Genomic DNA, 19,093 nt, shown 5'->3' on the forward strand with positions numbered 1-19,093 from the left:
CCCAGCCCATCCACAGCCCCTACCCAGCCCTTCCACAGCCCCTACCCAGCCCTTCCACAGCCCCTACCCAGCCCATCCACAGCCCCTACCCAGCCCATCCACAGCCCCTACCCAGCCCTTCCACAGCCCCCCCATCCACAGCCCCTACCCAGCCCATCCACAGCCCCTACCCAGCCCTTCCACACCCAGCCCTTCCACAGCCACTACCCAGCCCTTCCACAGCCCCTACCCAGCCCTTCCACACCCAGCCCTTCCACAGCCCCTACCCAGCCCTTCCACCCGTCCCCTACCCAGCCCATCCACAGCCCCTACCCAGCCCTTCCACACCCATCCACAGCCCCTACCCAGCCCATCCACAGCCCCTACCCAGCCCTTCCACACCCAGCCCTTCCACAGCCACTACCCAGCCCTTCCACAGCCCCTACCCAGCCCTTCCACACCCAGCCCTTCCACAGCCCCTACCCAGCCCTTCCACACCCAGCCCTTCCACAGCCCCTACCCAGCCCTTCCATAGCCCCTACCCAGCCCTTCCATAGCCCCTACCCAGCCCCTACCCAGCCCTTCCACAGCCCCTACCACAGCCCCTACCCAGGCCTTCCACAGCCCCTACCCAGGCCTTCCACAGCCCCTACCCAGCCCTTCCACAGCCCCTACCACAGCCCCTACCCAGCCCTTCCACAGCCCCTACCCAGCCCTACCACAGCCCCTACCCAGCCCTACCACAGCCCCTACCCGGGCCGTCTGTCTCAATGAGATAGGGTGTAGTTCACTTCTGTACGAGGACAGGACATTTGCGTTCAACAATGGGGCACACACACACACAGTAGCCCTACAGTACAGCACCAACTGGCTCCAAGTCTAAGTAAGGGGAAATATTACAGTTCAATGATAGCCCTGGTGATTCATCACTGCAAGGAAGGTCAATCTAATTAGGCTGTTTGAAAATTGGATTTCCACCAGTCTTTGGGGACACTGTGTTATATACAGCACAGAACCCTGTCACTGTAGGCCATCCTAATCACTGCGGTGGATTACATTACATTCTGGAATATTGCTAAGCATAAATAGGACCATATTAAAAACCATAAATATCAAAAGAAGCACAGCGAAAATGTAGGCCTATCATTTGGATTATGACCATTTTAAAAACCATAAATATCAGACAGGAAGCACACTGAAAATGTAGGCTATCATCTGCCTTATTGTGGGGGTTTGCGGGAGGATGGACTATCCATCTATGAAAGCGGTAGAGTATAATCAATGGGAGGATTACTAAAAGGATGTAATCTAATTGTAGACATTTTCCTGGTTTAGAGTCATGCTCCAGTCTGAGTGCTGCCCATGGTTTGGATCATGGATGTCCCCTCACATTGACTATACATAGTGGACCAGGCCCAATGATCTCATAAGACATTGAAAGGGAAAATGTAATATGGATTGGACCAAACTAAAGGCTTTTAGGGAAAATTACGTCAAAATGAATCAACATGAATGAACATCGTAGTGAAGTAGTTGCTGTCTGAGGGAAGATGTGTCTTGTTCTCTGTGACTGGTATGATGGAAGGCCATTGTCTCCCCTCTAGTGCCCTTCAGTGCATATTGACCATGGCCACATATTATTAAATCAGTGTGTGTGTGTGTGTGTGTGTGTGTGTGTGTGTGTGTGTGTGTGTGTGTGTGTGTGTGTGTGTGTGTGTGTGTGTGTGTGTGTGTGTGTGTGTGTGTGTGTGTGTGGTTAGTAAGTCCTACCTGAGGAGAGGCTGGAAGATCACTGTGATGTTCCTGGCTCCAGGTTTACACACAAACTTCATCTCTCCTCCTTCGATCAGGTTATCATCTGCACCACCTGGAATGAGAGGAGGGAAAAAGAGAGAGACTGAGACAAAGAGACAGACAGAAGGAGTAACACAGTCCTTTAATGTGGTGACTAAACAGAGTCCTCCATCAAGGTCAACACAGACACGATCAATCGTCAGATTCACCCAAAGCATCCCCATTGAGAGTTATTAGACCCAGCTAAAATCTATTCAAAATGGCCGCCACATGTTGCTAAAAATACAATGTTTCTACAGGTCCCGTTTGGGGTTATCAGGCAAAGAATAAAGCCATCATCTTCCATTGTTAAGACATCATCCTATCAGCAGTCAGCATAGCCGGACTCAGACACTCACTGGACCCTTCCACCGACTCCCACATCCATGCCCCTGCGCTAGTGCATGGGTGAACCCCTCGGCTAACAGGGTTAATCAGAAAATCATTGGTGTGTAACTCACTCAGACCTGGGGGTGGCGTGAGAGGGTGGGCGAGAGAGGGTAGGCGAGAGGGGGTGAAAGGGGGCTGATCAACATCAAGTGCACCACAGTTCCTCATTACGTCCAGTCAACCTGAAGTAATCAATATTATTGACATAGAAGGAATTGCGGACTGTTGTCAATAAAAAAACGAAGCCGGTGAACGGTGTCCCATGCAGGCCCCGGTGGATCGATGAATTTAAATAACGGAGAGGTGAGAATCGACAGTGGCGTTGCTCCCCCCTCCCCCACAGTGCACAGAGACACTGTAATTCATTAAAGTTTCACACATGGCTTTTTAACCACTGGAGAGGGTTGTCAGTTGTCTTTCGGCTTTGGCTTGACAGTATTTTATCTGTCCCTCGCAGAGCAGTGGCTTGGAGTCTAGAGGACACTGGCTAATAGTGGATTCTAGTGGCTAGCATTCTGAACGGTTTCTCCCATTGCTTCTAACTGGGATGTGCTTTAGCATAAACACTGTACTTGGTGTGGTGTGGTGCTGCACATTCCAAAGATACATTGGGCTGATATAATCACGGATATGGGATCTGGGAGTTTGTTGGCATGTGTGTGTGTGCGTTTTGCGTGCATGCTTGTGGTGTGTGTGTGTCTTACAATGGAGAATAAAATCAGTCTCATTGGTATTTCAATCTAAACTAGACCCCCGAGTCTATATTACAACAAACAGACAACGCCTACTGATGGTGTGAAAGCCAGTCTCCAGTCATCTTTACCTGCATAACCCTGCATTGATGGTGTGAAAGCCAGTTTCCAGTCATCTTTACCTGCATAACCCTGCATTGATGGTGTGAAAGCCAGTCTCCAGTCAGCTTTACCTGCATAACCCTGCATTGATGGTGTGAAAGCCAGTCTCCAGTCATCTTTACCTGCTAAACCCTGCATTGATGGTGTGAAAGTCGTTCTCCAGTCATCTTTACCTGCATAACCCTGCATTGATGGTGTGAAAGTCGTTCTCCAGTCATCTTTACCTGCATAACCCTGCATTGATGGTGTTGAATGCAGTCTCCAGTCATCTTTACCTGCTAAACCCTGCATTGATGGTGTGAAAGCCAGTCTCCAGTCATCTTTACCTGCATAACCCTGCATTGATGGTGTGAAAGCCAGTCTCCAGTCATCTTTACCTGCATAACCCTGCATTGATGGTGTGAAAGTCGTTCTCCAGTCATCTTTACCTGCATAACCCTGCATTGATGGTGTGAAAGCCAGTCTCCAGTCAGCTTTACCTGCATAACCCTGCATTGATGGTGTGAAAGCCAGTCTCCAGTCAGCTTTACCTGCATAACCCTGCATTGATGGTGTGAAAGCCAGTCTCCAGTCATCTTTACCTGCATAACCCTGCATTGATGGTGTTGAAGCCAGTCTCCAGTCAGCTTTACCTGCATAACCCTGCATTGATGGTGTGAAAGCCAGTCTCCAGTCAGCTTTACCTGCATAACCCTGCATTGATGGTGTGAAAGTCGTTTCTCCAGTCATCTTTACCTGCATAACCCTGCATTGATGTGTGAAGCCAGTCTCCAGTCATCTTTACCTGCATAACCCTGCATTGATGGTGTGAAAGCCAGTCTCCAGTCATCTTTACCTGCATAACCCTGCATTGATGGTGTGAAAGCCAGTCTCCAGTGGTCTTTACCTGCATAACCCTGCATTGATGGTGTGAAAGCCAGTCTCCAGTCATCTTTACCTGCATAACCCTGCATTGATGGTGTGAAAGCCAGATTCCAGTGGTCTTTACCTGCATAACCCTGCATTGATGGTGTGAAAGCCAGTTTCCAGTCATCTTTACCTGTATAACCCTGCATTCAAATGTACATCATAACATTGTTCCCTCAGTCTCCTGATACTCTCTGATAGTTGTAATGAAACCCGCTCCATTGTAACGCATGGAGACAACTACTCTCTCGTTCCCCATCCATCCATCCCCTATTCTCATTACAAAGAAGAGATGCTTTCATTCCATTCAAAAGCTTTTAGACTACATTTTCTCTGCTGTTTCCATGAAAATTCATTTGTGTGGGAACGGCTTCTTGTTGCTAAGTGGAAAGAGTGCCCAGGTTCTAATTCTCTCTCTCCCTCCCTCTCTCCATCCATACTTTTCTGCTGATTCAATTAAGACTCAAATACACCCCAAGACAAAGCTGCTGCCGCACACTCACACCAGGCACAGCACAAGAGAGGGAGAGAGAGTCAACTTCTGTTCCGTCATCATGAACTTTCTAACAAACACTCACACCAGGCACAGCACAAGAGAGGGAGAGAGAGTCAACTTCTGTTCCGTCATCATGAACTTTCTAACAAACACTCACACCAGGCACAGCACAAGAGAGGGAGAGAGAGTCAACTTCTGTTCCGTCATCATGAACTTTCTAACAAACACTCACACCAGGCACAGCACAAGAGAGGGAGAGAGAGTCAACTTCTGTTCCGTCATCATGAACTTTCTAACAAACACTCACACCAGGCACAGCACAAGAGAGGGAGAGAGAGTCAACTTCTGTTCTGTAATCATGAACTTTCTAACAAACACTCACACCAGGCACAGCACAAGAGAGGGAGAGAGAGTCAACTTCTGTTCCGTCATCATGAACTTTCTAACAAACACTCACACCAGGCACAGCACAAGAGAGGGAGAGAGAGTCAACTTCTGTTCCGTCATCATGAACTTTCTAACAAACACTCACACCAGGCACAGCACAAGAGAGGGAGAGAGAGTCAACTTCTGTTCCGTCATCATGAACTTTCTAACAAACACTCACACCAGGCACAGCACAAGAGAGGGAGAGAGAGTCAACTTCTGTTCCGTCATCATGAACTTTCTAACAAACACTCACACCAGGCACAGCACAAGAGAGGGAGAGAGAGTCAACTTCTGTTCCGTCATCATGAACTTTCTAACAAACAGACGTGTAACGCACACATGATAACTCCTCCGAGTATCAGTCATAGAGGACCTAGTATTGTTTCCAACACTGAATTCACCCCCAAGTATGGTTTCTATCAGAATGCCCGCCTAAATCTGCAACAACGTGTGTGCTTTCCGATTATGGTGACAAATGTAATTTCCTGCTCTAAACATCTGCATCAGTGTCAGACAAAAGAGGCATGGAGCCCCAATGGTCCTTAGAGTCCCAGGTGTGGCTGCCAAACGGGCATGGACCACATGAATATTTCATTAGGAGTGTTAATATTCATGATGTTTCTCTTCAGAGTCGTCTGGACAGAATAGTGTGAGAGTGTGTGAGTGTATGAGTGCGTGAGTCTGAGTGTGTGTGTTAGAGTGTGTGTGTCAGAGTGTGTGTCAGAGTGTGTATGTGTGTGTGCGACCCAGTGTCTAACCCCAGTGGTAGAGGCTGATCCAGGATTAGCCAGAAGGGCGTGTCCATACCCCGTGGGAGAGCAGATGAGGGAGGTAATGAAGTACCACTATCACCACATTATACAGGCCAGTCCCTCCAGTACCCCTCCCACCACTATACCACTATCACCACATTATACAGGCCAGTCCCTCCAGTACCCCTCCCACCACTATAACACTATCACCACATTATACAGGCCAGTCCCTCCAGTACCCCTCCCACCACTATAACACTATTACCACATTATACAGGCCAGTCCCTCCAGTACCCCTCCCACCACTATACCACTATCACCACATTATACAGGCCAGTCCCTCCAGTACCCCTCCCACCACTATACCACTATCACCACATTATACAGGCCAGTCCCTCCAGTACCCCTCACACCACTATAACACTATCACCACATTATACAGGCCAGTCCCTCCAGTACCCCTCCCACCACTATACCACTATCACCACATTATACAGGCCAGTCCCTCCAGTACCCCTCCCACCACTATACCACTATCACCACATTATACAGGCCAGTCCCTCCAGTACCCCTCCCACCACTATCACCACATTATACAGGCCAGTCCCTCCAGTACCCCTCCCACCACTATACCACTATCACCACATTATACAGGCCAGTCCCTCCAGTACCCCTCCCACCACTATAACACTATCACCACATTATACAGGCCAGTCCCTCCAGTACCCCTCCCACCACTATACCACTATCACCACATTATACAGGCCAGTCCCTCCAGTACCCCTCCCACCACTATCACCACATTATACAGGCCAGTCCCTCCAGTACCCCTCCCACCACTATACCACTATCACCACATTATACAGGCCAGTCCCTCCAGTACCCCTCCCACCACTATACCACTATCACCACATTATACAGGCTAGTCCCTCCAGTACCCCTCCCACCACTATAACACTATCACCACATTATACAGGCCAGTCCCTCCAGTACCCCTCACACCACTATAACCACATTATACAGGCCAGTCCCTCCAGTACCCCTCCCACCACTATACCACTATCACCACATTATACAGGCCAGTCCCTCCAGTACCCCTCCCACCACTATACCACTATCACCACATTATACAGGCCAGTCCCACCAGTACCCCTCCCACCACTATAACACTATCACCACATTATACAGGCCAGTCCCTCCAGTACCCCTCCCACCACTATAACACTATCACCACATTATACAGGCCAGTCCCTCCAGTACCCCTCCCACCACTATAACACTATCACCACATTATACAGGCCAGTCCCTCCAGTACCCCTCCCACCACTATAACACTATCACCACATTATACAGGCCAGTCCCACCAGTACCCCTCCCACCACTATAACACTATCACCACATTATACAGGCCAGTCCCTCCAGTACCCCTCCCACCACTATAACACTATCACCACATTATACAGGCCAGTCCCACCAGTACCCCTCCCACCACTATAACACTATCACCACATTATACAGGCCAGTCCCTCCAGTACCCCTCCCACCACTATAACCACATTATACAGGCCAGTCCCACCAGTACCCCTCCCACCACTATAACACTATCACCACATTATACAGGCCAGTCCCTCCAGTACCCCTCACACCACTATACCACTATCACCACATTATACAGGCCAGTCCCTCCAGTACCCCTCACACCACTATAACACTATCACCACATTATACAGGCCAGTCCCTCCAGTACCCCTCCCACCACTATAACACTATCACCACATTATACAGGCTAGTCCCTCCAGTACCCCTCACACCACTATAACACTATCACCACATTATACAGGCCAGTCCCTCCAGTACCCCTCCCACCACTATAACACTATCACCACATTATACAGGCCAGTCCCTCCAGTACCCCTCACACCACTATAACACTATCACCACATTATACAGGCCAGTCCCTCCAGTACCCCTCCCACCACTATAACACTATCACCACATTATACAGGCCAGTCCCTCCAGTACCCCTCCCACCACTATACCACTATCACCACATTATACAGGCCAGTCCCACCAGTACCCCTCCCACCACTATAACACTATCACCACATTATACAGGCCAGTCCCTCCAGTACCCCTCCCACCACTATAACACTATCACCACATTATACAGGCCAGTCCCACCAGTACCCCTCCCACCACTATAACACTATCACCACATTATACAGGCCAGTCCCACCAGTACCCCTCCCACCACTATACCACTATCACCACATTATACAGGCCAGTCCCACCAGTACCCCTCACACCACTATAACACTATCACCACATTATACAGGCCAGTCCCTCCAGTACCCCTCACACCACTATAACACTATCACCACATTATACAGGCCAGTCCCTCCAGTACCCCTCACACCACTATAACACTATCACCACATTATACAGGCCAGTCCCACCAGTACCCCTCCCACCACTATACCACTATCACCACATTATACAGGCCAGTCCCTCCAGTACCCCTCACATCACTATACCACTATCACCACATTATACAGGCCAGTCCCTCCAGTACCCCTCCCACCACTATACCACTATCACCACATTATACAGGCCAGTCCCACCAGTACCCCTCCCACCACTATACCACTATCACCACATTATACAGGCCAGTCCCTCCAGTACCCCTCCCACCACTATAACACTATCACCACATTATACAGGCCAGTCCCTCCAGTACCCCTCCCACCACTATAACACTATCACCACATTATACAGGCCAGTCCCTCCAGTACCCCTCACACCACTATAACACTATCACCACATTATACAGGCCAGTCCCTCCAGTACCCCTCACACCACTATACCACTATCACCACATTATACAGGCCAGTCCCACCAGTACCCCTCACACCACTATAACACTATCACCACATTATACAGGCCAGTCCCACCAGTACCCCTCACACCACTATACCACTATCACCACATTATACAGGCCAGTCCCACCAGTACCCCTCACACCACTATAACACTATCACCACATTATACAGGCCAGTCCCTCCAGTACCCCTCACACCACTATAACACTATCACCACATTATACAGGCCAGTCCCTCCAGTACCCCTCACACCACTATAACACTATCACCACATTATACAGGCCAGTCCCTCCAGTACCCCTCCCACCACTATAACACTATCACCACATTATACAGGCCAGTCCCTCCAGTACCCCTCCCACCACTATAACACTATCACCACATTATACAGGCCAGTCCCTCCAGTACCCCTCCCACCACTATAACACTATCACCACATTATACAGGCCAGTCCCTCCATTAACCCTCCCACCACTATAATACTATCACCACATTATACAGGCCAGTCCCTCCAGTACCCCTCCCACCACTATAACACTATCACCACATTATACAGGCCAGTCCCTCCATTAACCCTCCCACCACTATAACACTATCACCACATTATACAGGCCAGTCCCTCCAGTACCCCTCCCACCACTATAACACTATCACCACATTATACAGGCCAGTCCCTCCAGTACCCCTCCCACCACTATACCACTATCACCACATTATACAGGCCAGTCCCTCCAGTACCCCTCCCACCACTATAACACTATCACCACATTATACAGGCCAGTCCCTCCAGTACCCCTCCCACCACTATAACACTATCACCACATTATACAGGCCAGTCCCTCCAGTACCCCTCACACCACTATAACACTATCACCACATTATACAGGCCAGTCCCTCCAGTACCCCTCACACCACTATAACACTATCACCACATTATACAGGCCAGTCCCACCAGTACCCCTCCCACCACTATAACACTATCACCACATTATACAGGCCAGTCCCTCCAGTACCCCTCACACCACTATACCACTATCACCACATTATACAGGCCAGTCCCACCAGTACCCCTCACACCACTATAACACTATCACCACATTATACAGGCCAGTCCCTCCAGTACCCCTCACACCACTATAACACTATCACCACATTATACAGGCCAGTCCCTCCAGTACCCCTCACACCACTATAACACTATCACCACATTATACAGGCCAGTCCCTCCAGTACCCCTCACACCACTATACCACTATCACCACATTATACAGGCCAGTCCCACCAGTACCCCTCACACCACTATAACACTATCACCACATTATACAGGCCAGTCCCACCAGTACCCCTCACACCACTATAACACTATCACCACATTATACAGGCCAGTCCCTCCAGTACCCCTCCCACCACTATACCACTATCACCACATTATACAGGCCAGTCCCTCCAGTACCCCCTCCCACCACTATAACCCTATCACCACATTATACAGGCCAGTCCCTCCAGTACCCCTCCCACCACTATAACACTATCACCACATTATACAGGCCAGTCCCACCAGTACCCCTCCCACCACTATAACACTATCACCACATTATACAGGCCAGTCCCTCCAGTACCCCTCCCACCACTATAACACTATCACCACATTATACAGGCCAGTCCCTCAAGTACCCCTCCCACCACTATAACACTATTACCACATTATACAGGCCAGTCCCTCCAGTACCCCTCCCACCACTATACCACTATCACCACATTATACAGGCCAGTCCCTCCAGTACCCCTCCCACCACTATAACACTATCACCACATTATACAGGCCAGTCCCTCCAGTACCCCTCCCACCACTATAACACTATCACCACATTATACAGGCCAGTCCCTCCAGTACCCCCTCCCACCACTATACCACTATCACCACATTATACAGGCCAGTCCCTCCAGTACCCCTCCCACCACTATAACACTATCACCACATTATACAGGCCAGTCCCTCCAGTACCCCTCCCACCACTATACCACTATCACCACATTATACAGGCCAGTCCCTCCAGTACCCCTCCCACCACTATAACACTATCACCACATTATACAGGCCAGTCCCACCAGTACCCCTCCCACCACTATAACACTATCACCACATTATACAGGCCAGTCCCTCCAGTACCCCTCACACCACTATACCACTATCACCACATTATACAGGCCAGTCCCTCCAGTACCCCTCCCACCACTATAACACTATCACCACATTATACAGGCCAGTCCCTCCAGTACCCCTCCCACCACTATAATACTATCACCACATTATACAGGCCAGTCCCTCCAGTACCCCTCCCACCACTATAACACTATCACCACATTATACAGGCCAGTCCCTCCAGTACCCCTCCCACCACTATACCACTATCACCACATTATACAGGCCAGTCCCTCCAGTACCCCTCCCACCACTATAACACTATCACCACATTATACAGGCCAGTCCCTCCAGTACCCCTCCCACCACTATACCACTATCACCACATTATACAGGCCAGTCCCTCCAGTACCCCTCCCACCACTATAACACTATCACCACATTATACAGGCCAGTCCCTCCAGTACCCCTCCCACCACTAAAACACTATCACCACATTATACAGGCCAGTCCCTCCAGTACCCCTCCCACCACTATACCACTATCACCACATTATACAGGCCAGTCCCTCCAGTACCCCTCCCACCACTATAACACTATCACCACATTATACAGGCTAGTCCCTCCAGTACCCCTCCCACCACTATAACACTATCACCACATTATACAGGCCAGTCCCTCCAGTACCCCTCCCACCACTATAATACTATCACCACATTATACAGGCCAGTCCCTCCAGTACCCCTCCCACCACTATAACACTATCACCACATTATACAGGCCAGTCCCTCCAGTACCCCTCCCACCACTATACCACTATCACCACATTATACAGGCCAGTCGCTCCAGTACCCCTCCCACCACTATAACACTATCACCACATTATACAGGCCAGTCCCTCCAGTACCCCTCCCACCACTATAACACTATCACCACATTATACAGGCCAGTCCCTCCAGTACCCCTCCCACCACTATACCACTATCACCACATTATACAGGCCAGTCCCTCCAGTACCCCTCCCACCACTATACCACTATCACCACATTATACAGGCCAGTCCCTCCAGTACCCCTCCCACCACTATAACACTATCACCACATTATACAGGCCAGTCCCTCCAGTACCCCTCCCACCACTATAACCACATTATACAGGCCAGTCCCTCCAGTACCCCCTCACACCACTATACCACTATCACCACATTATACAGGCCAGTCCCTCCAGTACCCCTCCCACCACTATACCACTATCACCACATTATACAGGCCAGTCCCTCCAGTACCCCTCCCACCACTATAACACTATCACCACATTATACAGGCCAGTCCCTCCAGTACCCCTCCCACCACTATACCACTATCACCACATTATACAGGCCAGTCCCTCCAGTACCCCTCCCACCACTATAACACTATCACCACATTATACAGGCCAGTCCCTCCAGTACCCCTCCCACCACTATAATACTATCACCACATTATACAGGCCAGTCCCTCCAGTACCCCTCCCACCACTATAATACTATCACCACATTATACAGGCCAGTCCCTCCAGTACCCCTCCCACCACTATAACACTATCACCACATTATACAGGCCAGTCCCTCCAGTACCCCTCCCACCACTATACCACTATCACCACATTATACAGGCCAGGCCCTCCAGTACCCCTCCCACCACTATAACACTATCACCACATTATACAGGCCAGTCCCTCCAGTACCCCTCCCACCACTATACCACTATCACCACATTATACAGGCCAGTCCCTCCAGTACCCCTCCCACCACATTATACAGGCCAGTCCCTCCAGTACCCCTCCCACCACTATACCACTATCACCACATTATACAGGCCAGTCTCTCCAGTACCCCTCCCACCACAATAACCACATTATACAGGCCAGTCTCTCCAGTACCCCTCCCACCACTATAACACTATCACCACATTATACAGGCCAGTCCCTCCAGTACCCCTCCCACCACTATCACCACATTATACAGGCCAGTCCCTCCAGTACCCCTCCCACCACTATACCACTATCACCACATTATACAGGCCAGTCCCTCCAGTACCCCTCCCACCACTATAATACTATCACCACATTATACAGGCCAGTCCCTCCAGTACCCCTCCCACCACTATAACACTATCACCACATTATACAGGCCAGTCCCTCCAGTACCCCTCCCACCACTATACCACTATCACCACATTATACAGGCCAGTCCCTCCAGTACCCCTCCCACCACTATAACACTATCACCACATTATACAGGCCAGTCCCTCCAGTACCCCTCCCACCACTAACACCACATTATACAGGCCAGTCCCTCCAGTACCCCTCCCACCACTATAACCCTATCACCACATTATACAGGCCAGTCCCTCCAGTACCCCTCCCACCACTATACCACTATCACCACATTATACAGGCCAGTCCCTCCAGTACCCCTCCCACCACTATAACACTAACACCACATTATACAGGCCAGTCCCTCCAGTACCCCTCCCACCACTATAACCACATTATACAGGCCAGTCCCTCCAGTACCCCTCCCACCACTATGACCACATTATACAGGCCAGTCCCTCCAGTACCCCTCCCACCACTATCACCACATTATACAGGCCAGTCCCTCCAGTACCCCTCCCACCACTATACCACTATCACCACATTATACAGGCCAGTCCCTCCAGTACCCCTCCCACCACTATAACACTATCACCACATTATACAGGCCAGTCCCTCCAGTACCCCTCACACCACTATAACACTATCACCACATTATACAGGCCAGTCCCTCCAGTACCCCTCCCACCACTATACCACTATCACCACATTATACAGGCCAGTCCCTCCAGTACCCCTCCCACCACTATAACACTATCACCACATTATACAGGCTAGTCCCTCCAGTACACCTCCCACCACTATAACACTATCACCACATTATACAGGCCTGTCCCTCCAGTACCCCTCCCACCACTATACCACTATCACCACATTATACAGGCCAGTCCCACCAGTACCCCTCACACCACTATACCACTATCACCACATTATACAGGCCAGTCCCTCCAGTACCCCTCCCACCACTATAACACTATCACCACATTATACAGGCCAGTCCCTCCAGTACCCCTCCCACCACTATAACACTATCACCACATTATACAGGCCAGTCCCTCCAGTACCCCTCCCACCACTATCACCACATTATACAGGCCAGTCCCTCCATTAACCCTCCCACCACTATACCACTATCACCACATTATACAGGCCAGTCCCTCCAGTACCCCTCCCACCACTATAACACTATCACCACATTATACAGGCCAGTCCCTCCAGTACCCCTCCCACCACTATAACACTAACACCACATTATACAGGCCAGTCCCTCCAGTACCCCTCCCACCACTATAACCACATTATACAGGCCAGTCCCTCCAGTACCCCTCCCACCACTATAACACTATCACCACATTATACAGGCCAGTCCCTCCAGTACCCCTCCCACCACTATCACCACATTATACAGGCCAGTCCCTCCAGTACCCCTCCCACCACTATCACCACATTATACAGGCCAGTCCCTCCAGTACCCCTCCCACCACTATACCACTATCACCACATTATACAGGCCAGTCCCTCCAGTACCCCTCCCACCACTATAACACTATCACCACATTATACAGGCCAGTCCCTCCAGTACCCCTCCCACCACTATACCACTATCACCACATTATACAGGCCAGTCCCTCCAGTACCCCTCCCACCACTATACCACTATCACCACATTATACAGGCCAGTCCCTCCAGTACCCCTCCCACCACATTATACAGGCCAGTCCTTCCAGTACCCCTCCCACCACTATAACACTATCACCACATTATACAGGCTAGTCCCTCCAGTACCCCTCCCACCACTATAACACTATCACCACATTATACAGGCCAGTCCCTCCAGTACCCCTCCCACCACTATACCACTATCACCACATTATACAGGCCAGTCCCTCCAGTACCCCTCCCACCACATTATACAGGCCAGTCCCTCCAGTACCCCTCCCACCACATTATACAGGCCAGTCCCTCCAGTACCCCTCCCACCACTATAACACTATCACCACATTATACAGGCCAGTCCCTCCAGTACCCCTCCCACCACTATACCACTATCACCACATTATACAGGCCAGTCCCTCCAGTACCCCTCCCACCACTATCACCACATTATACAGGCCAGTCCCTCCAGTACCCCTCCCACCACTACACCTTACACATCTACAGTCACTGTACCCAACACCTCCAGACAGACACCTGGAGAGAAAACACACACACACACACACACACACACACACACACACACACACACACACACACACACACACAACACACACACACACACACACACACACACACACACACACACACCTCAACATCATATCGAGGCCATGGTGCACTTGCTTCTAACATACACACCTCCACAGACATACACCGCCTCGACAGCCTCCATCCCCCTCCCACGGCGCCCTCCACACACTCCGCAGCCCACATGCAATCAAGCCAGTCAGTGACTTAGTGAAATTGCATTAGCCACACTTTCCTGGGTTTGATTAGAAATGGTTTGATCCTGTGATGTATTCCGTCCGTGCCCGGATCTAGGGGGGAAAGGGAGGACGTGCAATGCCTTCTCTAACACACTCCACGTCTCTGAAGGCCAGAGAGAGAGAGTGTGTGTGTGTGTGTGTGTGTGTGTGTGTGTGTGTGTGTGTGTGTGTGTGTGTGTGTGTGTGTGTGTGTGTTTCATAATACACAGGGACCAGAAGTGTGCAGGAAAAACATTCCTAATCCCTCATTTACAAGCAGTGTGTGTGTTGGTGTGTGTAGCACAGTGTGTGTAGCACAGAGTGTGTATCTATACAAGTTTGTATGTACTGATACTGCAGCGTAACAGCCAAACACTCAAAATCATTAATTTACAAAGTGTGTGTACACATGCATGTGTGAATGTGTATGTGTTACAATCTACCAAATACACAGACGGATGTCCAAACATTCATAATGCCTAATTTAAAAAGTGTGTGTACACCTTGCTGTGTCTGTGCATGATTGAAAGTGTTCATCTGTTTTAGTTGTCCTAGACAGAACACACAGATAGACCTCCAAACAGTGTGAGCCCACTGGTAACCCCTCAGGGAACAGGGTTAGAGTGCGTTTCCTTCTTTCTTGCGGACGGAAGCGTGCGAGCTTCCGTGCGACTGTTTAGTGTGCATCTGTTCATCTGCCAGTGCCTGTGTGTGTATATGTACTTGCAATGCCCATGTGTGTATAGTACGAGTGCAACAGTAGGGGCCAAACCCAATCAGTTGGCTGGTGTATAAGGTCTCCCTCCCCATCGACGCTCTTATATGATCAGGCCAGTTCAATAATGCATGGACCTCCCGGTCGGCACCAGACTCCCCATTCCACCAAGTCCTCATGTTTGATTGGCTCCTAATGAGACGCTTCTATTATTAAAATTCATTTGAAGGGACAATATCTGTTAATTGAGTTGAATTAATTATTGAGTGTTGTAGCGCACCTAGTGGCTCGGTTGACCCCCAGTTTTTTTAATAAATACACAGCTGTCAAGTGCAGATTAAGACAATAAGTTGAGGTACCAGATGGTTATTAATTCATGTGGATTATATTCACTTGGAGACTATTACAAACAATGGGGATTTGGAGAGGCAAACTTTCAACAGCTGGACGAAGTGAATGTCATCATCTTTCAGAGGTGAGAACCCCTGCAGTTCTATCCCCGCGCCAGAGGGTGGCACTGTTCTGTTTTTCAGCCTCAGTACAACGGAATGACTGACGTGTGACCTAAAAGGCAGCCACAGCGTATGATTCAAATAATCAACTAACAGAGTCAGAGACTGCAGTGTGTTACCAGCAGACAGACAGCAGACAGACATCTCACAGTAGAATGGCTTCGGTGTGCAAAGCTGTCATCAAGGCAAAGGGTGGCTATTTGAATGATCTCAAATACAAAATATATTTTCATTTGTTTAACACTTTTTTGGTTAGTACAGGATTCGATATGTGTTATTTCATAGTTTTGATGTCTTCACTATTATTCTACAATGTAGAAAATAGTAAAAATAAAGAAAAAACCTTGAATGAGTAGGTGTTCTAAAACTTTTGACCGGTAGTGTACATATGAGACAATCGAGTCAGAAGGGGAATATTCGGACTTTTACGTTCCTAATGTTAAAAGAGAGTACTGTTTGTTCTTCAGATCCACTGCTGAAGAGAACCCACTGCTGTGGAACACTTCCAACCCTTACCTTGAGAGTGTCACACTGCCTGGATTTAGGGATCGACTGGAACTGAGTTTGAGTCCGAGGAGTTTATTTCTCCAGATCAATAATCTCAGTCAGACTCCGGCCGGTACAGTTGTGAGTGTTGGAAAGATGGCAAGGTTTCATACCAGGAAAGCACTGACCTCTTAGTCTGCAGTGCTCAAAATGGAGAGAAGATTCTGCAAGCTAATTCAGGAGAGACAGTAGACATGCACTGTGACGGTACAAAGAGTGGCACCAACATGACAGTCAGATGGTTGCAGTACATTTCAGGATGGCTAGTGCAGTCACATCAACTTCACTATAGAGAACTTCAGCTTTTACAAGTGTGGGGTACTGGAGGGACAGTGGTGATTCCATCCAGACTTTTGCTCTGATGCATAAGTATCAAATCAAATGGTATTTGTCACATACTGTACCAGTTGCCGTACCAGGCTGTGATACAGCCCGACAAGAGGCTCTTGATTGTGCATCTGTAAAAGTTTGTCAGGGTTTTGGGTCACAAGCCAAATTTCTTCAGCCTCCTGAGGTTGAAGAGGTGCTGTTGCGCCTTCTTCACCACACTGTCTGTGTGGGTGGACCATTTCAGTTTGTCTGTGATGTATATGCCCAAGAACTTAAAATGTTCCACCTTCTCCACTACTGACCCTTGATGTGGATAGGGGGGTGCTCCCTCTGCTGTTTCCTGAAGTCCACAATCATCTCCTTTGTTTTGTTGACGTTGAGTGTGAGGTTGTTTTCCTGACACCACACTCCGAGTGCCCTCACCTCCTTCCTGTAGGCTGTTTCATCGTTGTTGGTAATCAAGCCCACTACTGTAGTGTCGTTTGTTAACTTGATGATTGAGTTGGAGGCGTGCATGGCCACGCAGTCGTGGGTGAACAGGGAGTACAGGAGAGGGCTGAGCACACACCCTTGTGAGGCCCCAGTGTTGAGGATCAGTGAAGTGGAGATGTTGGTTCCTACCTTCACCACCAGGGGGCGGCTCATCAGTAAGTCCAGGACCCAGTTGCACAGGGCGGGGTTGAGACCGAGGGCGTCCAGCTTGATGATGAGCTTGGAGGGTACTATGGTGTTGAATGCTGAGCTGTATGTCAATGAACAGCATTCTTACAAAGGTATTATTTTTGTCCAGATGGGATAGGGCAGTGTGCAGTGCGATGGCGACATCTGTGTACCCGTTGAGATGGTATGCAAACTGAAGTGGGTCTAGGGTTGCTGGTAAGGTGGCGGTGATATGATCCTTGACTAGCCTCTCAAAGCACTTCATGATGACAGAAATGAGTGCTACGGGGTGGTAGTCATTTAGTATGAGTGTGTTCTGAGCTCAGTTGGAGAGGAGGCTGTACTGATCCCAATGGGACAGACTTTTGACCAGCCTTATACAGACAAACAGGCAGCGGTGAGGTCTTCAATCTAAGTAAAGAGTGATGGAAGGAAGGAGATATAATTGACTACAGCTCCTAAGGTGAAGAGCAATCCCATTATATCATGGCTGTTATGTGTAGAAAAGAGCCCTTCACTTAGCTTTAGCACAACTGAGTAAAGAGGAGCGAAATGCCTTAACACCAATCCCATTACATTAGCCTACTGAACCAGTGTACACACAGCAAGAGGGGTCACTAAGCTACCCTATCACCATACGCATGGATATTCCCGGCATCTACTTATGAGAAAGGCTGTAAAATCTGATACAATGGAGTTAGCTTAGCATTGAAGCTAAGACGAGAAACACCGCAGTCCGAACCTATCATTACAACCTAGTCATACTTCATTAGAGCAACATCCCAATAAAAACAACAGTGCTCCAACTTCAAATCAAGGTTCTATATCAAACAGCTATCTTTACTCTGTGGCCTCCTGACTCAGGTTGTAAAAGGGAGGCTGATGAGGGGGCACAGCCGAGTTCACCACGCTTTATCTTGGCCAGGTCGCAGTTGCATATGAGAACTTGTTCTCAACTAGCCTACCTGGTTAAATAAAATAAAGGTGAAAATAATTAACTGTACGCTGCAGGATAGAGGTGTGGGGGGGTTTGAAAGGACGTTGCTTTCTATTTTCTCCCCGATGAAGCACCTC

The 19,093-nt window shown here is 49.3% G+C and overlaps 1 protein-coding gene across 1 annotated transcript in view; it reads right to left on the reverse strand.

Annotated features, from left to right (window-relative positions):
* LOC106609610 (exocyst complex component 4) overlaps positions 1 to 19,093 on the reverse strand; it is an 816,839-nt gene that overhangs the window by 661,743 nt on the left and 136,003 nt on the right. Inside the window, exon 10 of the mRNA XM_045700059.1 lies at positions 1,750 to 1,846. Coding sequence (XP_045556015.1) covers positions 1,750 to 1,846 — 97 coding nt within the window. The remainder of the gene's footprint in view (positions 1 to 1,749; positions 1,847 to 19,093) is intronic.

The sequence above is a fragment of the Salmo salar genome, chromosome ssa17, assembly GCF_905237065.1.
Source record: "Salmo salar chromosome ssa17, Ssal_v3.1, whole genome shotgun sequence".
In the NCBI taxonomy this organism is placed as follows: domain Eukaryota; kingdom Metazoa; phylum Chordata; class Actinopteri; order Salmoniformes; family Salmonidae; genus Salmo; species Salmo salar.